Genomic DNA, 27,633 nt, shown 5'->3' with positions numbered 1-27,633 from the left:
GCAAACGACGCACCACCCATGCTATGCCGTATGATTAAAGGAGCTTCGCTAGCCTTACAATTCACCTACCTCTACAATCACCTTTGCAGGCGTTACATGTGCGAACTATGAAAGTGTGTGGAATATCTGAGCCGTGCATAAGGTGGGCCCCAGGGTAAAGATGATCATATGCAAAACTCAGCCTCTGATGGACGTGGATTGCCTACAGCGCCCGGCTGGAGGAGACTCCTGTAGTCCTAAACTCTGTGGGCCGCACCGTGATGTATGTGTTATATCTACGCCGTCTATCTGTTTCTCCATGTCATTTTAGTACAGGATCCTTAGATAGAGGTAGATCCAAATCTCAAGTGGACCACATCACAGGAAACAATGTGAAAATGACGCCCACGGTTGAAACGTTTCTAGCGCCCACCGTAATGTTTATTTGCAATCCAACCCGTTCATAGGTGAATCCGACGTAGATGAAAGGTAAAAAAAAATTACTTTCGCTTGATCCAAAACTTCTGTAGCCTCCAAAAAGTTGGTGGTTGTTCAATTCCAACTTTTTCCAGTGGTGTGGTCCACTTAAGCTTTGGGTCTGCCTCATGTTTGGGTCATGCCATGAAACGAGCTGGCGAAGCGGATGAATAGAGTGTATATGACACATACATCATGGTGGGCACTATAGATTATTGCATAAGCCGCGAGAGTACGAATTCGAGTTGTGCCCCGCATCTGGTGAACGGCTGATTGGAGCCCGTTCAATACGTAGGCCCACAATGGAAAAGCCATGGAAAAATGCCTCTCCATGCAAAAGGTCTGAAGCATCGGAGAAAGGAGATTTATTTTAAACCAATGGCCATCATGTTGTAATTGTACGCTAATCAAATGGTTAGGATCATTTGTAGCAAGGGTAGGTCTGCCCCTTGAACAGGATCACAACCGTTGGATCTGGACCTCTTTGTGGATGGTGGATGATCTTTCAACCTTTTAATCATTTATCTTTTTTCTTTGAATATGAATTGTAATCTTAACCATTGTTTTGTAGGCCAAGCTTAAGATCCTCCAATCTTGAAAACTTCGGAGACAGACCATCGGCTAAGTGCTCCGCAGATGTAGTTTGTATGGATTAGGGAAACTTAACCCAAAGACAAAGGGAAGCAGATTTTGTCACACTCAGAAATTCGGAACCTAAGTTGTCCAGGCCTGAACCTGAATTTCAGGACTATGAGTCGACTTTAAATAAAATATACGACACAACTCACATTATTTTCATGCATTTTCAATTCAATTAGAGCAACTAAAAGGATACTAATCATTGTTATTAAATATTATCCACTAATCAATCATTGAATCTTTAGTTACATTGATATTCAAAATAAATAATAAAAACATAAATTAAATTTTAAAAAATTTCCAAATAAACAAAAAGAAAAGTCTTCAATCTTGTCCAATTGGCTCTTCATATACAGACCATACAAAACAATCTATAAGGTATGTGAGCGCGACGGCTCGTAGGGTTACATCATTCTCAAAATTGAAAATTTTACTTTAACACTAATACGACTCAATAAAATAAATAGGATTAATTACTAGTATTGAATCGACATTTTACATGACAATAATAACAAGTCATCTAAAATCTTTTTTGGTTCAATCCAGGGCAGAGCACCCGTGTGTGTTGATCCTTTTAGGGAATGACCCTCGGCAGAGCACCGACGTTGATCCTTTTAGGGAATGACCCTCGGTAGAGCACTTGGTGAATAAACTTTTAGGGTAAATATCGAGGGCAGAGCACCCGTGTGTGTTGATCGTTTTAGGAAATTGCCCAGGACACAGCACCCGTGCCGATCCTTTCAGGTATGACTCTAGGCAGAGCACCCATACCGTGCTGATCTTTTCGGGAATGACCCTTAGCAGAGCACCCGTATCAAAATAACATAATGGTCCTTTCAGGGCAGAACACCCATAATATAATTAAAAACATTTAACAATAATCAAATGAATTTATTCCACATATTAGAAATCAAATAAATGCATTCTACATCATGTAAAACTAAAATTAAATGTCTTAAATCAGTAATATGAAATAAATAATTAATGAAATAAAAGTATATAATATGTAGTCTTTTCAATCGGGAAAATCACTTACCTGATTTAGTGTGACATATCTCATGTTTGGCTGGATTAGGCAAGAAGATCTAAGATTAATACAAATGCAATTCATTCGACCCAGATGACTTCTGATTTGAATCTGAAATAGTGTTTCATGTAGATCATGTGGTGGCTACTTGACAAAGGAGATGTCCTCGTTCTTCAATGGCGGATTCTTGTATAAAATAGATCTCAACGTGCCCTTTGCTCTAGATGGTTCAAATGAGTCCCACAGGGCTGAAGGAAGGTAGATTTTGAAGCTTCAAGGAACTTGGTTAGTGGATATTGTGGTTGGAAGCTTGTAGATGTCGCACATCTCTCGTTAAGTGTGAAGAAGAGTTGGCATTATTTTCGGTTAAAGTCCGATGCTAGATCTAATGGTGGGTTGATGGCCAAAGTTAATCCCAAACTTCTGTAGCCCCCGAAAAGTTTGTAACAGTGGTTGTTCAGTCCCAACTTTTTCCGGTGGTATAGTTCACTTAAGCTTTGGGTCTGCCTCATGTTTGGGGTTGTGCCATGAAACGAGTTGGCGGAGCGGATGATCAGAGTGTATATAACACATACATCATGGGGGCCCCACAGATTATTGCATAAGCCATGAGAGTACGAATTCGATTTGTGCCCCGCATCTGGTGAACGGCTGATTGAAGCCCGTTCAATACGTAGGCCCACGATGGAAAAGCCATGGAAAAATGCCTCTCCAAGCAAAAGGTCTGAAGCATCGGAGAAAGGAGATTTATTTTAAACCAATGGCCATCATGTTGTAATTGGACGCTAATCAAATGGTTAGGATCGTTTGTAGCGAGGGTAGGTCCGCCTCTTGAACAGGATCACAGCAGTTTAATCATTTATCTTTTTTCTTTGAATATGAATTGTAATCTTAACCATTGTTTTGTAGGCCAAGCTTAAGATCCTCCAATCTTGAAAACCTCCGAGACAGACCATCGGCTGAGTGCTCTGCAGATGTAGAGTTTGTATGGATCAGGGAAACTTAACCCAGAGACAACGGGAAGCGGATTTCCTGTGAAAGCCTTTAGCAGGAAGTACCTGCGATGGAAACCTCGGTGGGGCCCACCGTGATGTTTGTGAGAAATCAATACCGTCCATACGTTTTATGAGCTCATTTTAGGATCCGAGAACAAAAGTGAGCAGGATCCAAGACGCAGGTGGTCCATACTAAAAGAAAATGTGGTTAGGGAAATTCCTACCGTTGAAACCTCTCTGGGGTTGCATGCCATCCATACCGTTCATAACTTCATTCCTACTGGGATGGACTGAAAAAATAAATATTAGCATGATTCAAAACTTCTGTGGCCCCACGAATATTTCAACTGTGGACGTTCAAACCTCATGTTTTTAGCCCACTTTTGTATTGGATACGTCTCGTTTTTCGGTTAATGTACTAAAATGAACTCAAAAAACGGATGGACGGAGTGGATTTCTCAAAAACATCACACTGGGCCCCACTTAGGTTTCAACTTCCTGCGAGAGGCTTTAGCAGGAAATCCGCGTCCGAGCCAACGTCTCCTGCAGCAATTTCAATGATTTGATTTCAAAAGGTTAAAAGAGACCGTTCATATTCAAAGGAAAACAGTCCAAAATAATAATAATCAAGGTGTTAAAATATTCCAAGGTAAAAAGTTATAACTTTTTGTCTATTCCGCATCGATTGTGGGCCCATCATGTAGACGGTCTGGATCATTGAAAGATGACCCAGATTCGAAAGGTAAAGTCCCGACGTAGAAGATAGAATAACGTAGGGAAGTACATTAGCAGGACTAGGACAGGTTGAGTAGCGAGAGACTCGCTACTGAAGTGACGTCACCAAGTTATGTGGGGCCCACCATAATGTATGTTTCGTATCCACACTATCCATCCATTTGGAGAGATCATATTAGGGCATGATGCAAAGAATGATTTATATCCAAGGCTCGAGTGGACCCCACCACAAAAAACAGTGGGGAGAGTAACCTCCACCATTAATAACTTCTAATGGCCACAAAAGTTTTCGATCAAGCTGATATTTGTGTTTTCCATTCTTTCTTGTCTTCTTTAACACATGAACAGGTTGGATCTCAAATAAACATTATGGTGGACCTTATGAAGCTTTCAACGGTGGCCATCACTCTCCCCACTGTTTCTGTTGTGGGGTCCACTCCAGATTTGGATCTTCCTCATTCTTTGAATCATGCCCTAAAATGATATCTCTAAATGGATGGATGGTGTGGATAGAACACATAAATCATACTGGGGCCTATAGAATTTGATGACGTCACTTGAGTAGCGAGTCTCGCTACTCAACCTGTCAGTAGCGAATCCGCGTCCACATTAGCAGACCTCAGCGAACCGGAACCTAGAAAGCCAACAGTAAGTGGGACGCGCACGTCTACTTCCCCATAGACTCGCGGTTCACAAGCCCAACATGTCACACTTTAAAGATCTCGTCCGTTCATCAGGGGAACCCTCTCTGCAGATTTTTGAAAACAAAAAAGCAAACAAAACAAGTCAATCCTGCTAAGAAACTAAGTTACACTCACACATTGAACGTGCACCGTTGATCAACTCTCTCCATCCATCAATATTTTTATCCGCTTGTGGCCCACCTAGCCATCAAAACGGAAGAATTATTGAGAAAAGGACAAGCTAATGACTCGTATAATTCGTGTAAGTCGCGAGTCATTCTCGAGATACACACCGGCGCTAGCAAAATGGCCATTAGAAAGACAAAGGTAAAGACGCTGGCCACAATACGTCCCGATGTACGGAATACAATATATCCTGACAGGATCCATTTGATCTAAGACCATTTTTCAATGATCCAAACCGTTTATAATTCTTATAACCAAACATAATTTCATATCCAAAATTTAAGCAGCTTAAAATTTTAAAATTTTCTTTAACCGTTATTTTATTTCCATAATTAAGAATAATATAGTATTAAATATTTTATATAAATACGGTATTATCTTCATTTTTCATCAGATCAACGGTTTGGATCAGTGCGAAAATCACAGATCAAAAGGTTATAATCAAAACGTATCCTAACACAGTCCGTCACGACGTATAATAAAAAAATAACCTTAGAAATAGAAGAGTTTGAGGTTGGGTTCAGCACCTTTATATTTCTCTATTTTTTCCTGTTTCTTCGTCTGATCTAATCTCTCCTTGGCTTCTTCTGCTTCTCTCTTCTCTCGATTTTTGTTAAATGGAGAAGGTCAGAGAAGCAGCTCATGCCGGATCTTGGTATATCAAAGATCGTAAGTTCTCTTTCTCTCTCTAACTTCTCAACCCATCTATTTAATTTCGTAGTCCATTTGTTTTTTTTTTTTTTTTTTTTGGTAATTTACACCCTCACTTTTTGATGAATGCACCATCCTTCCTACCGTGATAGTTTCATCGCCGTAATTTAAATGGTAGTGGACTCATTTACCGTGTATATGTAACTTTTGTATGTTTGATCGAGACTGTTCAAGTGGTAAGTGTCATTGTGGATGTACCGTAGTTGTGGAAATTTTTGCTGATCGGATGATTTTAACCATCCGATCAGTGGGTAAGTGTGTGGACGGTTGAAATTCTGAATTCAATGCGCAAGATTAGCTGGTTAAGGCTGTATGATAATTGTGATTTTTTGGGACACAATTGACTGTTCTGATGGATTTTTAGTGATGTAGTGAAGAGCTGTGCTGGTTTATTACAAAAAGTAGAAGAATTGGTGTATTCATAGCGAAGGGCGGGTGTGAATCTCTTGTTTCTGTTTGAGGATTTATGTTAGTTCTTGTAATTTATTTGAATGGGTTAATTTGTAATTCTTTCTATTATGGGGAAATCCAACCCAAATTGTCCTCTTTTGAAGAAAATGCACTCAAATTGGAGTTTATGATCCATACCCTTCAGTTCAAGGGCCCCCCTGGATGAACTGTTGGCTGCGAAATTGCATGGGGACAATCCTGCTTATTTGATTGGCAGGCATTTTTCAGTGCCGACTGTTAGCAGTTCTAATGCGGGGGCATTTTCACATTGGGCTCGAGTGGGGTTGCCCATGGGATGCAGGGGCACACTCAGGGTGGGCAGCACGTGTGAGGCGGGTGACTCGTGTGAGGCAGGCCCCATCCATGTGAGGCGGGTGGCTCATGTGAGGTGGTACCCATGTGATGTGGGGCCCATGAGGGGGGTTCGGCCGAGATCCTAACCCCATGCGATGTGGGGCCCGGGCTACGAGATAAAGGGATTGATTTGCCATGCTCTATCAGTTCGAGCTTTTAGAGTAAGTAGTTAATTGTCCTGCATCAAGTTCTCTTTCATACTGTTCATCAGCAGGTCGACGGTTGGACAATTAGAATTGTAAATGGTCCCGATTGTTCATGCATCTAATTTGAGTGTAGCAGAGTTCTAGGAGGTTATTGGTTTGCTGTGGTCATGTTAAGGCCTCTTTGGGTGCCACCTAAGAATCATTATTATTAAATCAATTGCTTGCCGGTAAATGTTGGGAATACAGGTGGTGCTGTATTATCATAAAAATGAGTTTGGGAGGTGTCTATTTTTCTGCCATCTATCACATGTGTCAACTGGTGGCATGTGTGCATGATCCAAATCATCCATGTGTCGTGCCATGATTCCCATGCCTTAAATATTAGGCCCATCCTGAACTTTGGTGTGTCGCAGTAGTACCACGCATCTTTACTGCTAATGACCTGCCCAATAGGTGCTGACAGCTACAGTACGGCTGTTGGTGAAAGATGAGTTGGATTCATTTTTGGGTGACACCCAAACAGGCCATTAAGTTTCAACTTTTACATAGTTTTCATCTTAGTGCAGTTTGATTAGAAACTAGAAACAGAAATTTCTTTAAAACCTCTTTTTTGATGAGTGTGATTTTGACCATAATGACTTTTTAGCGAGCACACACGTGCCCTCTCACATAGATACACATGCACATACATACACATAGGATTTTGCTAATGTGCCCACTTTCATGGGGACATTAGCGCCATCCACAAACCTTTATTTATTTTTTTATTTTTATTTTTTTATACACATGCACACACCACCACACACTCACGCCGTAGTGGGATTTCACCACCTGTGGGTACTCGAACCCTCAAACAGGTGTTGAAACTCCTGAGAGTTTACCACCAGAGTAAGAGTAAGGCCCCAACCTTTAAAATGACATGTGGAATGCCCATTTGTTGATTTGGTTGTCCATTCTTTTATACAACTAGGGGCAAGCCCTGGTGCAAAAATCACGCCGATTGGATGATCTTAAGCATCTAATTAGTAGCATGGAAAATGGATAGTCAAGATTGAGTGGAGATACAAAATAGGTTCAATCATAATCTTATAACATCCATTTGATTGATCTCACGTAGTATTACTTGTTACTTATGATTCCAAAGTAGCTTGGTTTTAATGATTCTAACCATGCAATCTATGGCTCATAAAAAATGGACAGTTGCAACAAATTGGCCCCATTCAAATTGTTAGGATCATCAAATTGGCGTGATTCTTGCACCATGGTTTGCTCCCAAAGGAACCGTTCGGATTGATGATTAGGCATCCCGCATGTCATTCAAAAGCTTTGGGGACAATGTTGAAGCGTCCTCGTGAAGGTGGGGACAAGCATTTTTCATGTGTGGGTGGGTGGGTTAGTGCGCGCGCGCGCGCGTGTCGTCTCTTGTGAATAGTGCCTCAGGAGACCATCTGTGTGAGCAAAGGGGTGGGTTGTTTGGATGGGCCCACTGTGAAATTCACTTTGACTATCAAGCACGTGACCCAATGATAGGCCCAGGGCCCAAAATCAAGCATATCTGTGATTTAGGTGGATCGCACGATTGGAAACATTGTGCATGTGGATGCCCAACCTCTAGGCTAGGCTATTTCCCTTGGTGTGGCCCACATAAATCGTAGATGGGCCTAATTTTTTTGCCCTAGGCATAACTTTTAGTGAGGCATCTGTGGTTGGAGTGGATTTCACATAATCATCATGGTGGGCCCTATAAAAAGTAAAGAGTGGACATCTTGATGGGGTCACGCATGCACCTGATCAATGTTGTCAAATAGCATATGCGATCCTGTGCGATTGCATATGCGTGTGCGCATATGCGATCGCACAATCGCATATGCGGTTGCATATTTTATTTTATTTTTTTCGCATTTTTTCAAAAAATTTAAAAAAATCAGAAAAATCAGAAAAAAAAAAAAAAAAATCAGAAAAATCAAAATAAATTATTATATGTCATTGGGACATGAAATACATTTAATTTAAGTAAAAAAAATAAAACCATACTCCATACATTTACAATTTAGTAATTTACAAATTACAATATAGTTAACTTCTTAAATGATCTTAACATTAACAATTAACATTTTAGTTAGTACTAGTAGTTACATACTTACATTTAACAAATAGCAATAACAAATATCAAATATCAAATATCTATATTCAACATTCAACACTACATGTACATGATAGTGATACAAATACAATACATAATATATCAAGTTATCAATGATTCAATATCAAGTTACCAACAAACAATCGACAACATCAACACACTTAGACTTACGAGACAAGACAACCATTAAACAAAATTAAGAAGTTATGTATTTATTATTTATCTAATCATTAATCAATAATCATGATATACATTGATCTAGCATCCATTGTGGCACATCACCACCAAGTCCACCACCACTACTATCATCATCATTATCATCATTCGAGTCATCTCCTTCTTCCACATACACTTCTTCTTCTTCCGTTTCTTCGTCATCTGTACGTACTAATACTTCATCAACATCCGATGGTGGATGATCTTCAATTTGATCATCATTATCACCTTCTCCTTCTTCAATCTCATCAACGGGTTGACGGCTACTACTCGCCCCCCAGCTTCCCCCCGTCTTTCGCCTTCGAGTGGTACTACTACCTTCACCAGGTGTCGATTCATATGCGGCATCTTCAACTTGTACCCATGTCAGATCCTCTCCAGCAAATACCGGGTCCTCCGTTTCTATGAGCCACTCGTTATCTGCATCCAACTCATCTAAGCAGATAGGGTCCAACTTGTCACTTGTAAGTTGTAAGTTGTAACTTCAAACTTGTAAGTTGTAACTTCAAACTTGTAAGTTGTAACAACTAACAATTAACAAAGTAAGTAAGTAACAACTAAAAAATCAATTAACAAACAATATATATATATAGAAGTTGTTAGAAACTTAGAATTAGAAACTTAGAACTTAGAAGTTAGAACTTAGAAAACTTAGTGGATGGAGATTGGAGAGGACTAGAGGAGTGAGGAGTCTCTTGACTCTTGATCTTGAATCTTGAATCTTGAATATGGATGGTATGAATGATGTATCATGTATCATGTATCTTGGATTCTTGAATCTTGAATCTTGAATCTTGATTCTTGTTGTACCCTCTTGATTCTTGAAAGTTGAAAGAAAAGAAAAGAAATATGGAAATGGAATATGGATGGAGAGGAGTGGATGGAATGTAGAATGTAGATTGTAAAATGTAAAGTGCTTAGTAAGAGAGGATGTAGTAAGAGAAATAGAGAATAGAGAGAGTTTGAGTTTTTTTTGTAAGTAGGAATGCTTAGAATGCATATATATAGAGTAAAAATCCGGATTAAAAAAAAAAAAGGTCAAAAAAGGGTCAGAAATCTGACCGTTGGCCAGTATGCGATCACATATGCAATATGCAATTGCATACATCGCATATGCGATCGCATATGCTGGCACATGTGGCATATGCGATCGCATATGTGCAGGGATCGCATATGCCACTGCCGCATATGCGATCGGGCCAAATATATGCGCATATGCGACCGCACATGACAACAGTGCACCTGATGGTCGGAGTGGATTTTAGAAATGCATCACGGTGGAGCCCACTTGAGCCAATCAACCTTTTCTCACATGGATGGTCTCCTACAATACTACTCGCAAGAGAGCATCTCTCTACTATACATATGTATACCTATGTATGTGCCTTTCTTAATTTGGACACTGGTATGATACATACAACTCGATCATGTGATGACAGAGCTCGCTATCTATCAGGGCATGTGGGGAGGGTAGATCAAGACTGCTACCATGTAGGCCCTACCAAGCTGTATTAAAAAAAAAAAAATAAAAAAAGTAATAATAATAAAGAATGAACAGATGATTTGATGCATTCAATTTTCCACAATTTCTCTTGAAAATGTCTACTGTTACCCACTTCTGTTTTTTAACTGTTCATTGTAAGCCAGCAGTGGCTTGGAACCTATAGAAGTGTGCTTTTTGAACTGTTGCCCATCCAAGATAGAGTTCACATGTTGGACAATCTCGATCCACCAACTGACTGCCACCTGTTTGGACTGATATACTAGGATAGAGATGTGTTATCATCATAGCACAGCCCTAAGAGCATGCTGACGAAGAGCACTGATTGGACAAGGCACCCAAAAGACTTATTTCTGGATATAACATGATCATTTTTGTAAGAACTCTAACAATGTTGTGATCTTAATACCGTTTTCTTGGTACCTTTGTCAGCCATCAAACTGGGACAAGATCTTGACGAATGGCTTAGGGCAACTGGCCTTGCTAAGTGTCCAGATGTAAGAGGCGTGATTGCCCCGTAAGTTACTATCCATCATTGTCACATTTAATGCGTGCAGATCTTCAATGCCATGATCATTTATCACTATTGTAGTTCATTGATCTTTTGGTGGCATCCAAACTACAGGCATGCTGGTTACTCGTACTCAGGTCGTTGTGCAGCATATGCATTTGCTAACATAGATCCAGCTCAAATGTGAGTGTTCTCTTTATTTTTGTTTGGGACTTTCTGGTTTACATCCATCATGAATCTGTATAATATTATGATGATTCGCAATATTATTTGTGAAGTACATCTCCCTATAGATTGGTTATCTTGTATAAGAGAACCTTCTGTCGGTTTGATAATTGGGGGTCAATGATTGAATGCCCAACTAACCACTAAAGAAAGTGGAATCCTTGATAAATATGTCCGAATCAAATCATTCATAAGTATGTTTCTTGGCATAGCAATCTGTAGATGGAAATCTTCTTGATTTTCACTGCTCTTGGGCTTGATTTTAGAAATTTTTTTTATTTTTTATTTTACCTGAAAGAGATCTTTTTGTTGGTAGCTACTTACTCAGTTGGTCTTCTTTTCATTACATTCTCATTCTAAGAGTATATTTCTTAACGCGAGACAGTATAGACAGTATGAACAGCCATTCTGCCTGCATTCTGTCCAATGCCCTGAAAAGTGCCTTCTGGAAATTTTGGATTGGTTGACTCCTAAAATGATCCGATTCTTAAACTGGGGTGCATCACAAGCCCTTCATCTAACCTAGATGGAGCTTAGAGAGTAGGAAAACAAATAATGCAAGTGGAAAACAATTCGATCTGAGTGATGTTTTGGATTAACAAATAATTAATCCTGTCTGTATGGGGCTGACTGCAGTTTGGTTCAAGAAGAGAACTGGCCAGCTTCATTATGTGGCTGAATCTTATATAAAAAAGACCCTGAAATGGATATTCTTCTGAGGTTCAACAATGGAAAACCCGTGGAGCTGTGGAGTCATGAAATGAGTAAGCAAGTGGGTAACAAATGGAGTCAAGAGATGTTTTTGATTGACACATGGTTGAACCTTTCTGCTGTGCCAAAATGTAGGTCGGCATGTCTAAATATGGTCATCTTCATTACATGAATGAGCCTTGAATGACAATCAAAGATGACTCCTAGTATTTGGTTGCTCTTGCCAAATCAACCCAAGTCTCTTTCTGCAATCCCACACATGCATGATGTATATCTGCTTGTGATTGTTGGAATTCAACACAAGTTCTCCCTAGGCTTTTTCATGGTACAGTCATAATTCTAGTTTTCAAACATACATAAATGCTGTTTGAGCTGATAGCTCAATGTTAGACAAGGTGTGTTACGACCAGTGTATAAAATATCGGCGATATTATCGAAATATCGCCGATAATATCGGTGTCGCCGGCTATGCGACACCGAAACCCCGTTTTTTTTATTCGCTCCCAAAAATCGCCGATAATCTCGCCGGATTATCGGTATTTTCCAAAATATCGTCGATATTTCACTGTTCCCACCAACCACGGGTGGGAACTGTAGGCAACAACCCCCTTTGTCGATAAAAGGGAAAGTTGTCGGCGAAAAAATGTAAAAAAATTGAAAAATTACCTGTTTTTTCGTCCGGATCTGGAGGAAGAAGCGAATTCAAAGCCTTGAGTGCAAATCGGTAATATTTGGTAAGATTCAACCCCAAAAATTTTCATTTTTCCGTCGAAAAATCCTGCAACTTCTCGAATCTGCTTGCGGGGTGAGATCTTGACGGTTTTTTTTCCTTATTTGGGAATCTGGGATGAGGGAGAGGGATTTTCGGTTGAAATTTTGGAGAAATCGGTGGGATTTTGATGGAAATTTGAAATTTGAGAGGGATTTTCGGAATTTGGGGTTCGGGCGGGTGTAAAAGGGGTCGCATACGTGGTTCCGTACGCTGCTAACGTACCGAACACATTCTTTGGGGCCCACCGAGAATGTATCTGGTCGATCCATGCGGTCCATCCGTTTTTCCATCTTATTTTAGGCGTTGAGACCAAAATTTAAGCATACCCAAAGATCGAGTGGACCATACCATTGGAAACAATTGGAATAATGATTTCCACCGTTAAAACCTTTCTAGGGCCCACAGTGATGTTTATTTCTCATCCAACTTGTTCATAAGATCACACAGACATGGATGAATGGAAAACACAAATATCAGCTTGATTCAGAACTTTTGTGGTCCCCAAGAAATTTTCAACGGTAGATTTCAATTCATACTGTTGACTACGGTGTGGTCCAGTTGAGGTTTGGATATACTTCGTTTTTAGGATCATGACCTAAAATTATTTGCTAAAATGGATGGAAGGAGTGGATAAAATACATAAATCACGGTGGACCCCACAGTTGAAACCTTCCTGGTTCACGTTAACTGCTCAAGTGAGCCGTACTAAAGGGAAAATGTGGTTTGGGAAATTCCAACCGTTGAAACCTTCCTGGTTCAATAGTGATGTTTAGATGCCATCTGTATCATTAATAACGTCATTACTGTTGAGATGAACTGAAAACAAAAATACTGGCATGAATCAAAACTTTTGTGGCCCCACAAATATTTCAACTGTGGACGTTTAATTATCACTTTTTAGGCTCAATTGAGCTTTAGATACGGTTCGTTTTTGGCATCATGTCATAAAATGAACTCACAAAACTGATGAACGGTGAGGATGTTTCACAAACATCACAGCGGGCCCGACCTGAGCTTATAGTGCAGGAAGGAAATCTCAGTCCTATGCTGCATGGGGTAGAAAGGCTTCAAGGGTGGAAATCATTATTTCCACTGTTTCCTATGGTATGGTCCACTTGAGACTTGTATGAGCTTCAATTTTGGGCTCGACGCCTAGAATGATATGAAAAAATGGATGGAAGGTGTGGATAAACCACATAAATTCACAGTGGGCCCAACTTACAGCGTACTAAGTAACTTAGTAGCATATCCGATTTCTGCATTGGCTATGGACAAAAGCCGTAGCTAAAGACACCCAGAACCACAGCTAAACTCGCTGACGGAGTGGAGATACCTCGTTTCAACGCATGGCATCGATTCCAGTGGGGTGGCTAACCCAAATGGCTACTGATGTCACGTCACCAAGCCATGTGGACCCAGCCATGATGCATGTATTATATCCATACCATCCATTAATTTGGAGATATATTTTTATGTCATGAGAAAAAAAATGAGATAGATCTAAAGTTCAAGTGGACCCCACCATAAAAAACAGTGGGGACAGTGACGTCCAGCGTTCAAAACTTTTTTGGGGCCACTGAAATTTCTGATCAAGCTGATATTTTTATTTTCACTTCATTTATCTCGATGTTAACTTATGAATGGGTTGGATCTCAAAAATACATCACAGTAGACCCTATAAATATTTCAACGGTGGTTGTGATTGCTCCCACGGTTTTCTGTGGTGGATCCACTTTAACTTTAGATCTATCTCATTCATTTTATCACGCATAAAAGTAAAACGATCTCTGCAAATGGTTGGATGGTATGGATACAACACACGCATCATGGTGGGTCCACATAGCTTGGTGACGTCACTTCAGTAGCCACTTGGCTACTGACCTTGTCAGCATCTAATCCATGGACCCATCAAATTGTATGTATAAATCATAGTAGGCCCCATAAAGTTTACTCAGTATGCAATTTGCAGACTCTTTCCTTAATTGTAATTTATATGAAAATTTGATTTGATCTAACATCTTAGCCCTTGAAATGATTTGGGCTTATTACACTGAATACGAGCCAATGCACTTTTTTTTTTGTCCATAATTGCAAATTTGTATACTACTAGGGAGCAAAATGTCGTCTGGATCGGGAAAAGGAGGAGCAAGGGACATTGGGTGGAAACATGGACGGCCAGTGGAGGGGAAAAAATATGGAGCCATATGCAACTATTGTGGCCAAGTGATACGGAGTGGGGGAGTGTCTAGGCTAAAGGAACATTTGGCAGGGGGATACAAGAATGTGAAAGACTGTCCAAGTGTAACAAGGCCAGTGAGAGAGGAGATGAGAAGAGTGTTGAATGAAGCGAAGTCACGCAAGCTGCAGCAAATGGATTGGGAGAGGGATATGAGGGAGGAGCTACGAGGCACTGAACGAGGCCTAGGTGCTATCGACGAGCACGATGATGACGACAATGAGGGGATCATGTACCCTGATGACTGGGTTACGGCTCGAGAAAGGAGTGATTTTAGACAAGTGATTCGTGAGTCTCGGGCTTCAGAGTGGGAGGGGGAGCAAAGAAGACATATTGATGAGAGTAGGCCGTCGTTTGGGACGTCCCGACATGAGGCTGGTGGGAGCAGCAGACGATTTGATGGAGGCAGCGAGCATGGCCTACAACGCACGCAAAACGCTTGTGTCCCAGATGCACCCATTACAGGCGTTAATAAAAAAAGATTAAAAAATATGTGGAGCAAGGGGCTCAGGGAAAAAGTGGGTGGCGCTATATCTAGGTGGTTCATCTGGAGCCATGTACCAGCAAATGCAGCAGCTAGTCCTCACTTCAAAAATATGATTGAGGAGGTGCAGCGTGCCGGGCCCGGCGTGAAGCCTCCCACGCCACAGGAGATTCTTGGCGTCTACCTTGATCAGGAGCACGAGGAGATGCAAGCTTGGGTACGTGGACTCACGCCGAACTGGAAGCAGTATGGGGTAACAATCATGTGTGATGGGTGGACAGGACCTACGAAATTGTCCAGTATCAATTTCATGGTGTACTGTAGAGGACAACCGGTTTTTCTCAAATCCATTGATGCATCGGCAAGAATAAAAGATCACAAATACATATATGCTCTCCTGAAAGGAGTGATTAGCGAAGTTGGGTCCCAGAATGTTGTCCAAGTTGTGACCAACAATGGCAGTGCGTTCGTTAAGGCGGGGAAGAAATTGATGAAGAAGTTCAATCTCTATTGGACCCCGTGTGCGGCACACCGCATTGATTTAATGCTCGAGGAGATAGGCCAGAGGGATTTTGTTAGGAAAACCATCCAGGATGCGAGGAGAGTGACAAACTTTATATACAATCACTCATGGTTATTGGCTGCAATGCGCAAGTGTTGTGGAGGGGACATCGTTAGACCAAGCGCGACACGGTTCGCCACGAACTTCATTGCACTCGATAGCTTATACAGGCACTGCGTGGGTCTGAGAAATTTGTTCAGATCCGAGAAATACATGGAGTGGAATTAGAGGAAGACTGAGGGTGCAAAGACTTCCTTCTGGGATAAAGTTCGCAACGTCGTTTCCTTTCTGCATTCGATGTACAAGGTCCTACGAGCCGTAGATAATGAGATGTGGCCTTCGATGGGGTCGATGTATGAGCTTATGAGAATTATGAGAGATGGGATAATGACTACAATGCCCACTTCGTATCAGTGGGTGATCAATATCATCGATCGTCGATGGACTGGGACTCTCGAGCATCCACTCCACCAAGCTGGTAAGTTTGTTGATACAACTGAGTACTTTAAGCATCACTTCTGTTTGCATGTTAATACAACTGAGTAACTAATATTTGGGTTTCAGCATACTACCTGAATCCCAAATTTCATTATAAACGTCGACTCCATGAGAATCGAGATTTGACGATGGTCGTTCATGAGGCGTTCGAACAATTGTTCCCAGAATCGACAGCGCAAACAGATTTCGGTAACCAGGTAATGCAATAAAATTTATTCCTTATAGCTTGTAGAAATATGAGTGATTAAAAATAATGACATGTGAATCCGTGTTTACAGTTGTTACGGTTTAGGGATGCGAGGGGTACGTTCTCATCCGCACTAGCAAAAGCATCGACTGAAACGATGATGCCGTGTGAGTATGGTAACATAATTAGGTAATTGCATTTTTCGTTTAAACTTCAAACTAAAACAAGTTCCTCATGGATATATAGGTGAGTGGTGGGCGATGTACGGAGTGGACACGCCTGTACTGCAGTTATTGGCAGTCCGTGTTCTCGCACAGACTGTATCCTCTTCACCTTGTGAGAGGAATTGGAGCACATGGTCACTCATACACACCAGCAAGAGGAACAGACTAGCATATGAGAAGCTGCAAAAGCTCGTTTACTGCCATTACAATATGAAGTTAAGAGAGAGACAGTTGCGGGTAGACCGAGACATGGAGGAAAATCAAGACCCGTTAGACCTGTTGTCTATAGATAACATGACACAGATAGGTGATGATGATGATGACCCACTTTATGAGTAGGTCAAATCAGCTGATTTAGATGATGCGGAGGGAGGCCTTGCTCCACAGGTAGCCGAGGGAGCAGCAGCTCTGGGTATCGATGTCAATCAGGTAGTAGAGAAACAGAAGGCGGATACAGACTCCTTTGATCCTTTGATGAGGAGTTCGGCACATTCCAAAGAGGGTGAGGAAGCATCCTCACGGCCCCCTCCTCATCAGCAAGTCGTAGTGAGTGATGATGATGATGAGACTCAACCCCCACTTGACATTGGTCCTGAGGACGACGACGACGATGACGACGGTGATGAGGGAGGGGACAGACGCACCGACACTAGTATAGGTGGTACTAGTGGGGGTGGGGGTGGCAATGGTGGGGGGTACACGACGGCTCAGAGCCAACGATCCGTTGGCCAGTTCACTGAAGAGCAGAGCTTTGACCATGCCACTCAGGACGAGGATCATGGATCTCGTCCACCATCCAGGGCGAGAGCATCAGAGCCCAGATATATGTTCGAGCGTCGTTCGAAGAAGAAAGCTGGACGCGCCGTGGCTGATGCTCTCACACGCAGCCTGTCATCTATGGACATAAGTTCAGATCAGGGGAGCTCCACCTCTGTCTCACCTTATGCTCATGGGGGATATCACGGGTATGGCCATGGCAGCTCTGACGTTCAGTCACGCTCTTTTACCCATGGGTACAGGCAGCCGGAAGATAGTTCTTCGAGTCATGACCCTTTGACAGGAGAATATTCGGGGTACCCGTATGACTGACAACAATACTATCAAGGAGTTGGGGTTGGACTTGATCTATTCTCTCAGTACCCTGCTCAGGAAATGCCGTCGATGTATGTCACACAATTCCCACGTGTAGGCGTATTCGTACAGTTTGGGGAGGATGACTATCAGAGGTACATAAGAGAGTTCCTCAATTGGTATAAGAAGAGGATGACCTGGGAACAGTATTGCCAATATGTTGGGCAGCAGTACTACTCTCAACTGCCACGGGATCCGGACAATGATTACGAGCCACCTCGTCACTCTATGTGGGGATGAAACATGGGCAGAAATGTGTATTTTTTTCAATTCATTTACGTTTGCATGTCTTAATTGTTTTAAGCTTGCATTTGTATTATATAAACTAATTTTGGTTACTATTTGAGTGATTTCTTACGACAACGCATACTTTTTGGCCTCCATTAAATGGAAACTTCTAATTTAATGTATTCTTTTTGCAAAATTTTCATTCCTGAATATGTAAATATGTATATTTAGGCATGTCCTGAAGTTTCACTGAAAAATTCCACCATTTTCCCCATATTTTCCCATTTTTCCCTGCATTTCTGGTTATCGGCGATATTATCGGCGATAACGATATTATATCGTTATCTCCGGCCAGCGAAACTTGTAGCGATACCGACAACTCGAACACTGGTTACGACATTGAGGTCTTTGGTTTGATCCTAGGTTACTCACAAGAAAATAAATAAATGCAACTATTGAAAGCTCCAAAAACTTGAATTAACTTGAGGATGCGTTTTCTCCCAGCTGGTGGGAATTTATGCACCTAGGACGCTTGTCTATCTGATTGAGACTCACACATGACTAATATTTTTGGGTAGATGACAAGGCCTTAACACCTTGGGTTCATGCATGTGGACTGTGGGTGCCACAAGTCTTCTTGGCAATGCATACAACATTACAACCATACTCATGATAATTTTCTTATTTTGGGATGGCCTTTTAATAATTGCTATTTTTCTTTTTCATTAGAGATTCATATGTCCATCTCTATTGATCAGGATATAATATTCATCTAAAATTAGTAAAGCCCAGATTTGTAAGATCTTGTTGTGTATCTCTTTCATAGTATGGTCTATATGAGACTTCTATGTCCATGTGAATGAAGAGAGTTGATGAATTCTATGAATAAAAAGGTGTGAGTTTAGGGAGAAAATGTTCTCGTGGAGGGAGAAAACCCTAAAAGAATCAACCTTTTCAAACTGTATATTTTTTGAAAAAAAAACTGTTCCTCCTTTTTGTCACATACACGTAGGTCAGATGCGGAGGGTCAAATCATCAATTTGGAGTTTGGACTGTCCATGAGGTTCCCCCCTCTCATGTACCATGAAAAACTCATGTTCATCAGAGGATGCTAACCTTCCAAATATTGCACTCTCTTTTTATAACTGGCAGTTTTCATAACCACTGCTGGCACGCCATGGTAATCTTATCAAATGGTTCTGCTGAAACTAGCTATTCAAAGTGTATTCTATCGAATGGATTGTTCATATTATTATTGGATTTCCTTTTATCTAAACTGGTGATTTTGTGTTGCATTGGTTGAGTGGAAATTTTCCTCTTAAAGTGTGAAATCTTATTGGTGGCCCTTGAGAAGCAAGGGAACATAATGGACAGTCCGGATTAATGATTTGATTGCCCATGTATCTAAAAGCACCAGGGTAACTAACAGCATCTGCTTGCCCATGATGTACAGAAGTCAGGCCCTTTTCTTTAACATAATTTTCATTTATATATAAAAAAGGTGTTTTGAAGTTTTGACAATTTTCATTTATATATAAAAAAGGTGTTTTGAAGTTTTGACGAGGTGCAAAAGAAATATTTTTGGTCTGGGATTTCAGCAGAACCTTACATCCAAGTAAACAAGAGGTGGTGAAAAGTGTGATTTAATCAAAATATCCCATGTTTTTATTCATTTTTACCATATCTCATCCTTATAAGGAGCCAATTGATCTCACCATCCAAATCTCTGTGATTTAATCTGTTGCTTCATTTCATTTAGTATATCTCATAAAGGAGAACAAAAGGTATTCTTTCTGATATGTAATGAATATATTGTTTCAGTTCTCGGGTGTTCCTTCTCGGTCCATCACACCATTATTACACTCCAAAGTGTGCCCTTTCAAAAGCCACCACTTACAAGACACCTCTTGGGGACCTGCCAATTGACTTGGAAGGTATTGCACGATTTATCTTTTAGAGTCACAATTATTAATTCCTTGTAAAATATCTTCTTGTGCATAATAAACATGTCGTTAATGTAGGTTGATTCTACAGTACATGATGCTCTTTTCTTAATTCTTATTAGGAACAAGTTCTAATTCAGGAAGTAGACACTGGATTCAATATAATCAAATTAGAGTAATTACATGGTCTGGGCCTTGGTTGAACGATCCTTCTAACTAGGTGTGGCTCCCTCTCATGGTCAAAGTGCTTCGCCAAGCACAGACCATGCAATTCTCGACAACGCCTTTGTGGATGAGTAAGCCAACCACCTAAGTGTAGCCAAACTACTTGCAAAAGAAGAAAGAGCACATAAAAGAGTTGCAGGCAAGAGAACTTGTATTGCACTAAGAACTCAAGAGAGAGCTTACAACTTTTGAGTTGTCTCGCAAATGAGGAGCCCTCCTGATTTAGGTACAAGAACCTTCTAGTCATTGAATGGCTAGGATGATGCCATTTGATGATTATCTAATGGCTAAGAATATTCTAGAAACCTTCCTGATTATCCCTCTCCCTACAAAGACCCACGAAAAACTCTAGAACATTTTAGAGATCTCTACACTATAAACAATTCTAGCTTTCTCTAGAATTCTCTATACTCTGCTTACAGAATCTCTAGTGTACAAAATGAGCTAAGATAAGCTAAGTCCTTGATTTGCTCCTTGCAAATGGTTGGTCCATAACATTCTTCCCCACCTATTTGTCGATGCCAAGGTATTAAATAACGGTAATGGTGGCCGTAACAGCCACTGCTTTGCCGTTACAATACGGGACGTGATGATCCTTCAGAAAAACAAAAAACAAAGTCAGCCTGTGACAGTTGTTATGTCCTCATAACACATAATGGTGTCGACAATTACCATCACGTAACGGTCATAACCGTTTTTGCACACCATGATCGATGCCCTTAATCATGAATTTTTTTAATGTCAGTTTCTCGAACTGTCACACCTCATTGTTCCATTTGTTTCCCTCTATTAGTTGCACGGCTGAGATCATCCTAACCTTGGCCTTCTCCATTGGCACCATGAATACCATGGAAGGATCCCTTCATCCATGATGGACCTTATCCCAAGGTAGGGTATTGGAATTGCCTTTGTTACCATCTCTAGGATGTCAATGCCAAATATGACCTTAAAGTCATCCAGCAGAATGGTGGAGAAACTCGTCTTGCCAACCACCCACAAATGCGTAGCTCCACGTCCTTTGTGAGACCTTAAATGGGTTTGGCTTTTAAATAGACTGTCTTTATCTTTCACGCATCCTTAACCGCAGTCGTGGGATTGGTTTCTATATTCTTTTCCTTTTTCTGGTTTTTGTTGTTTCTTTTCTGTTTTCTTTTTTGCCTTTTTCTTTCTCAGATCCTTGTAGTTTTTCCAGCAATAAATTCTCATCTTTCCAAAAAGAAAAAAAGAAAAAAAATGCATCCTTGACCACAGTCAAATCCAGCCACTCCATCTCCTCTCTTGATATGAAGTTTTGGGTCACCTTTATTTGATCATCGTGGCCCGAGTGGACATCCTGTTGATGTGTATGTCCATGTACATCAATTCCCCTCCAAGTGGCTTGGCCTATTTTTCCACTTAACCTGTAACACATTGAGGAAGCTGATTCTCAGCCCCTTGTCCTCCTTTTCCTGGACCAATCAACTCAAGCTCCCTTCCTAAATCTACTTCACAGTGATGAGTTGAATTGATCAGACGTGCAACTCCTTGGCTTCGTTCTCCTCCTCATCTTGTTTCCTTACAAGGGTGTTGAGAACCTGTCTCCTTGGGCATTTCCTAGCCAAGTGAGAGGCCCGTTGTAGATGAAGTACTTCACCTCCATTGGCTTTGACATGTCATTTCTATCCTTGCCATCCTTCTTGTCCCTAAAACCCTTGCCACTCGATGGCTTGTTAGGCCCCTTGTTGTCTGTGGAAGCCTTCTATTCTCCTCCACCTTCGCCATTACCAGCCCTTTTAGGCATGGTTTTATGTATCATTTGACATGACTTGGTGTTGTCTAAATTATATCAGTTTCAGTCCAAAACAAAATGGGCTCACCATATCAAAACCGACCTTAATCGACTCAAAACAAACTGATATGGGCAAGGGTGAGTCCCTTGGCTAGTCACACTCAACACCGCTACTTAACTCCATCCCTTTGTGTTATCTTGCCTGGAAGAGTCGCTCCATGTGAACTGAGTTAGACTTTCTGCTGCCACCATTGCTAAAGCCTAGTCCTTTACACCCATCATTATTCATTGCAGTTCATTTTGTGCCCAATGTTGCAATTTGTCTATTCTTTCGCATGTCAGGAATTTCTAGCATAAGCATCAAGAACACCTTGCGATACAAATGCAACCTGTATGCTTCGTTTGCTTAAAGTTTCACCATGCCAAGTACTTGATTTTTGAGATAGAATTGCTTCTTGACTCTCTCTTCAACTCATCCCAAGTGTCGATTGTTCACGTTTCCAGTTACATGTCCATGATGCCTCCACCATATATCCGCCATTTCAGTGAGTTACATCACTGTAATTCTCACCTTAGCCCTCTCATCCTCTAGTGAAACAACCTCGACTATTGCTCCAACTGCCATAGGAAATTATTAAGCTCCCTAGTGTCCTTGATTCGTTGAAGTTCCTAGGGTCCGGCATTCTCACTTTTGTTGCACCACCAATGGTCAAGTTCCAGTTGGCTGTACCCCTTTTCTACAATGCCCAATCACCTCTCATCTCCCCAACCTACTCCTTCAACATGGCGAGTCTCCATCTCTGTAGCTTAGAAGACCTCCCTCTCGATGCTGAGTATTGACTAGCGTGTTTAGAGCAACCAACATTTCTCCCTCTCTTCTCAAGCCCATTGTCAATGTCCTCAATGCTGTTGTCTATTGCTTCAAACTGCCCTTCCTCAAGCCTTCCTCAATGCTATTGTCTATCACTTCCCGTTGGCCATAGCCCCTTTCATAGTGCCCAATCACCTCTCACCTCCTCAACCTACTCCTTCAGCATGGTGAGGGTCTCCATCTCCATAACTTGGACAGCCTCCCTTTCTTGACGGTGAGTATTGACTAGTGTGTTTAGAGCACCCAACATATCTACCTTGAGTTCCTCGAGCACATTGTCAAGATCCTCAATGCTATTGTCTATTGGTTCAAACCACTCTTACTTGTTGTCCATGATGAGCTCCACCCGTGCGATCTGTGCCTCTAATGTTGCCACCACATACTAGGACCTCTCCTTTTCTTGTTGGCAACAACTCGTTCCTATTTGCTTGCTTCTTGTTGATCACCTCATATGCCATTGTGGCTCTCTTAACCCACAAGCATTACAGCCCCATTGTATCATTGCTTTGGCTCCACTTATCATGCTCCATCTTCTTTCCCAAGCATTGACCATGCGGCACTCAACTAACTACATGTTTGTGGATGAATTAGCCAACCACCAACTGAAGCTGAGCTACTTGGAAGAGGAGAGCACAAAAAAGAGTTGGAAGGAAAGAAAACTCATTGCACTAAGAACTGAACAGAGAGCTTATAACTTTTGAGGTGCCTCTCAAATGAGAAGCCCTCCTTCATATATAGGTACAAGAAACTTTCAGTCACTTTATATGACTGGCTAGAATGTTGCCATGTACCAATCATCCCCGGGCAAGAATTACTCCAACTTTGTAGATTGTTGTACACTACCCTGACAAGGACCCAATAGAGAAATCTAGAACATTCTAGAGATCCCGATGCTAATGTACACGATTCTAGCCATCTCTAGAATTCTCTATAATTCTCTACACCCAATGCAAAAAGCCTCTAGTGTACCAAATGAGCAAAAATTGGCTAAGTTCTTGATTTAACCCCTTGCAAATGTTTGACCCATGACATTCTACTTCAAATCGTGCTTCGGTCTCTCGTCCCTATCCCACTTCCCATCAGTTTATACTTGCTAATGTTAAAGTAGATGTTTCCCTGCTGCTGCACCCAAATCTATTGCTGCTTCACTTCCATTTGCGTGCAACTATAGTCTGGGCATCTGGCTCATTGGCAGATGATATAGTTTTCTGATGCAGGATTCAGTACATATGGAGCCAGTGGTTTGGAGATAACCAACTGTTGATCTGATGGGAGCTCTTGTGAATGAGAGATATCCTTGGAATCTTCCACATCAAATGCGCTCCCAACTCTTCAATAAAGTTGTCTAAAAGTGGATGGTTAGATCATCATCCTCATCATCATCATCATCTAAGCCTTATCCCAACCAATTGGGGTCAGCTACATGAATCATGTTCAGATTCACAATGGAAGTTAAGGCATAAGTTTGACACTGGCTGCCAGCCTGACGCAACCCTCCTTTATCCGGGCTTGGGACCAGCAATGAAAGCACAAAACTATCACAGGCACAATGTAATAAACTATTACATAGGTTGATTACAATCAACGAGTTCTTTTCTATGTAACCAAAAGTGGATGGTTAGATGGGGGGATCTTCCATTCTGGAGATTTATGGGGCATCCACTATCAATGATGGGGGCTAATCAGATCAACAGGTTGGATGATTTAACTGTGGGCCCAACACATACAGAATCCTGTCTATATGTTTACTCATGAGTAGGACCCTAGTTCCTCATCACGTCCATTGGATTAGCATATAAGTCATCTCTTTTGTTGTTATTTTGCTACCTTGTAGTTTTTGGAGAACTGAGTAGTCTGTTATTGTTCAATGGATAATTCACTGGCATCTTTATTTTTGTTTCTGGGGTTATTTCTGTATGTACCAGTCAATGAAGAGCTGTGGGGAACGGGAAAGTTTGAACTTATGGATCTTGAGGTAGATGAGGCAGAACATAGCATGGAGATGCACTTGCCTTATCTTGCCAAAGTATTTCATGGGTAATGTCATCATTGACTAAGCTCCTTCATATTTCTTCATCACAAATACTAACTTCTAGGTGGGTCTCATGCAGTACGCCAGTAAAAATCGTACCCATTTTGGTTGGGGCTCTTAATTCAGAAAATGAAGCTATGTATGGACGGTTGCTAGCCAAATACGTGGATGATCCACAGAATTTCTTTTCTGTGTCATCAGACTTCTGCCATTGGGGTACACGGTATGCTCTTCATTGACTGTTTGTTTCTTAAACAAGTTCTCTCTACCTTCTCTCCTGCTGTTTGTCTGAAATGTGCATATTAGGTGCCATTTGGTAATGGCTGCAAATGGCAGTCATGTCATATTGAAATGGCACTGTTTTTTGGGTTTAAAAAGCCATTTCATTTGGAAAATGTGAAAGCCATTTCTGTGTTAGGCAGAATGGAAAATGGCCATAAAACCGGCATAAATTGACAAGAGAGGATTTGGGCAAGTGGTCATTCAGCTCCATCAAATATATCAATATCCAAATGCACCCTTAATTTCTATTTCATTGCAAAATAGAAGAAGGGCCTGTTTGGATTGGTGGAAAAAGATTTGAGGAAAATTGTGCCTTTCGGGGAAATGCCATTTCTAGTAAACAATGAAAAGTTCCTTTCTTTTATTGTATTTCAACAATATTTTCTTGAAAAAAAATTCTTCATTTCCAAATTCGTTATTTGGAAAAAATAACTTTTCGTGAAAATTTTACTTGAAGACGGGACGCATGTGGGCGCTAAAGATGAATTGTGATGTGTCACATTGTCACACATGACACATTAACACTTGGGACACTGGCATTGTGGTATCCTTTGGACATGTTGACATGTGTGGTGCATGTGGAGTGCTTAAGATGGGTGGCACAATAGCATATTTGGTAGATTTGCACGTGGGGTGCTTGAAGATGAGGGTAGCACATGGCACAATGGGGAGTGTAGCACATAGACATACTTGACAATGGGTGGTTGTACATGTCTCACATGGGGCACATTGGCACGTGCATGGTGGGTGCTTTAAGATGTATTGTGGCACTGTGGCCCATTGGCAGATGTGGGGTACTTGAATGGATGTTTTCATATGTGGGGCACTTGAAGTTGGTCAGTGGCACATGTCACATAAGTCTCACATTGGCGAATCTCACATGGGGCACATGCGGCACATGTCGGGTATTTGAAGATGTTGGTGGCACTGGCACATGTTTCACACAACACATTGTGGTGGGTGACACTTTGAAACGTGGGTCACTAAAAGATTGGTGGTGGCCATGTGGCGCATGTGGCTCAATAACATATGTGGCACATGCACATGTAGGGCGTTTGAAGATGCGGGGAGCACATGTTTCACATGGCCCATTTTGCAGTGGGTGACATTGAAATGCTGGTCACTAAGAGATGGGTGATGTCACATGTTGCACCTGTGGTGCTTTAAGATGGATGGCGGTACATGCTACCCATATATGATATTGGCACATGTGGGGCACTCGAAGATGGATGGTTGCACATGTGCGACACTTGATGGGCGATGGCACATGTAACTACCATGTGGGGCACTTTATAAAAAGAGGTGCCATTTCCTCCTATTTCCCTCAATTTCTTGGAAATGAGGGTTCTTAGGTCAAGGAAAAAAAAAAGGAGAATTTTTCGAAGGCGCATTAATCTCATGAAGAATGAACACCTCTGTTTGAATTTTGCTAAAGATGGTTGGGTTTCTGCAATGATAGCTATGTATCCACCAGATATTTCAATTCTGCTCCATATGTAATGTTTAGATTATGAATTTTTACATTGTATGACTGCTTTATCTGTTTTCTAGGTTCAATTACTTACACTATGAGAAGAAATATGGGGAAATCTACAAGTCGATTGAAGCCCTGGATCGGATGGGCATGGAAATCATAGAGACGGGAGATGCAGATGCCTTCAAAAAGTATCTATCGAAATTCGAAAACACCATCTGTGGGCGACATCCCATAAGCGTTTTCCTCCATGTAGGATTTCAGAATATCTCCTCTATTTTAGACTAGTTCAAGCGTTTTCCATCATTTCATAAATGTTGGTGCTTCTTCCACTATGTACAGTTAGCATGCATGCATGTCATCAATCCAGACCACCCAGAAGATTGTCCCGTTGTGTATGGAACATATGCTGAAGATCACACAGATTGAACCTTCTGATATTGAACCTGTAGCATATATTGATCCAAATTCAGCAGTTGATATCAGATGGTTAAGATCTTCCATCCAAAGTGGGCCCCATGATTTAGAAAATTTGTACTGTACATGCATGCCATGTGCATAGCGGCATCATTGTCTAATCCTACTAGCTAGATTGGTCTTTGTTACTGCAACTTGAACTGATCTTCACAACTGCTATTTCCATTCAGATGCAGAGGAACTGTTCGACGAAAATAAAGATCAATTTCGTACGATATGAACAGTCAAGCAAATGCAAAAGCACTAGGGATAGCAGTGTTAGTTACGCATCTGCAGCAGCAAAGGTGGACCCTTGAAGCCGAAGATCCCATCCAGATGTACAAAAAATGTGGGTCCAGTATTCTAACTTTTATTTGCTAAATTAACTGCTTGCCTTTGTTTCAAAGAAACCCCATTTGAAAATGGGCCACTGCATGATGGACGTAAGTTATGACGCACCTGGACAGGATACTTCCATTCATGCAGATGTATGTTCCTTTCATCATCGTTGTTCATACTGATTTCCCACTCAATTCAAACCTACAATCAGACACTTGTGAACACAGCTCAT

At 41.2% G+C, this 27,633-nt stretch overlaps 2 protein-coding genes across 4 annotated transcripts; both read left to right on the top strand.

Annotated features, from left to right (window-relative positions):
• The first annotated feature begins 5,234 nt into the window (after positions 1-5,234).
• Positions 5,235-27,625, top strand: LOC131258410 (uncharacterized). Its single transcript, XM_058259726.1, has 8 exons — positions 5,235-5,390; positions 10,675-10,759; positions 10,868-10,936; positions 19,833-19,945; positions 24,744-24,855; positions 24,930-25,073; positions 26,684-26,858; positions 27,254-27,625. The coding sequence occupies exons 1-8, from the start codon at positions 5,339-5,341 to the stop codon at positions 27,377-27,379; spliced, it is 876 nt and encodes a 291-aa protein (XP_058115709.1). The 5' UTR covers positions 5,235-5,338; the 3' UTR covers positions 27,380-27,625.
• On the top strand, positions 16,161-18,400 carry LOC131258411 (rRNA biogenesis protein rrp36-like). Of its 3 annotated transcripts, none has more exons than XM_058259728.1 (3): positions 16,161-16,438; positions 16,520-16,595; positions 16,675-18,400. In XM_058259728.1, the coding sequence occupies exon 3, from the start codon at positions 17,127-17,129 to the stop codon at positions 17,739-17,741; it is 615 nt and encodes a 204-aa protein (XP_058115711.1). In that variant the 5' UTR covers positions 16,161-16,438; positions 16,520-16,595; positions 16,675-17,126; the 3' UTR covers positions 17,742-18,400. The 3 variants fall into 2 exon arrangements, with proteins under 3 accessions (XP_058115711.1, XP_058115712.1, XP_058115710.1); XM_058259727.1 differs by having other exon boundaries at positions 16,520-18,400.
• Positions 27,626-27,633: the final 8 nt, after the last annotated feature.

This window comes from Magnolia sinica, chromosome 10, assembly GCF_029962835.1.
Source record: "Magnolia sinica isolate HGM2019 chromosome 10, MsV1, whole genome shotgun sequence".
Lineage (NCBI taxonomy): Eukaryota > Viridiplantae > Streptophyta > Magnoliopsida > Magnoliales > Magnoliaceae > Magnolia > Magnolia sinica.
Note: the sequence above shows the minus strand (reverse complement) of the source record. Positions and strands in the feature narration are given on the sequence as shown.

What these genes read in the sequence shown, in the direction of transcription:
- LOC131258410 (XM_058259726.1), top strand. Translation starts at nt 5,339, where the DNA reads ATGGAGAAGGTCAGAGAAGCAGCTCATGCCGGATCTTGGTATATCAAA. An exon ending in AACATAGATCCAGCTCAAAT is followed by an intron (nt 10,937 to 19,832) that starts GTGAGTGTTCTC and finishes ATATTGTTTCAG; the next exon opens with TTCTCGGGTGTTCCTTCTCG. An exon ending in CCATAAGCGTTTTCCTCCAT is followed by an intron (nt 26,859 to 27,253) that starts GTAGGATTTCAG and finishes ATTTCCATTCAG; the next exon opens with ATGCAGAGGAACTGTTCGAC.
- LOC131258411 (XM_058259728.1), top strand. Translation starts at nt 17,127, where the DNA reads ATGAGGAGTTCGGCACATTCCAAAGAGGGTGAGGAAGCATCCTCACGG.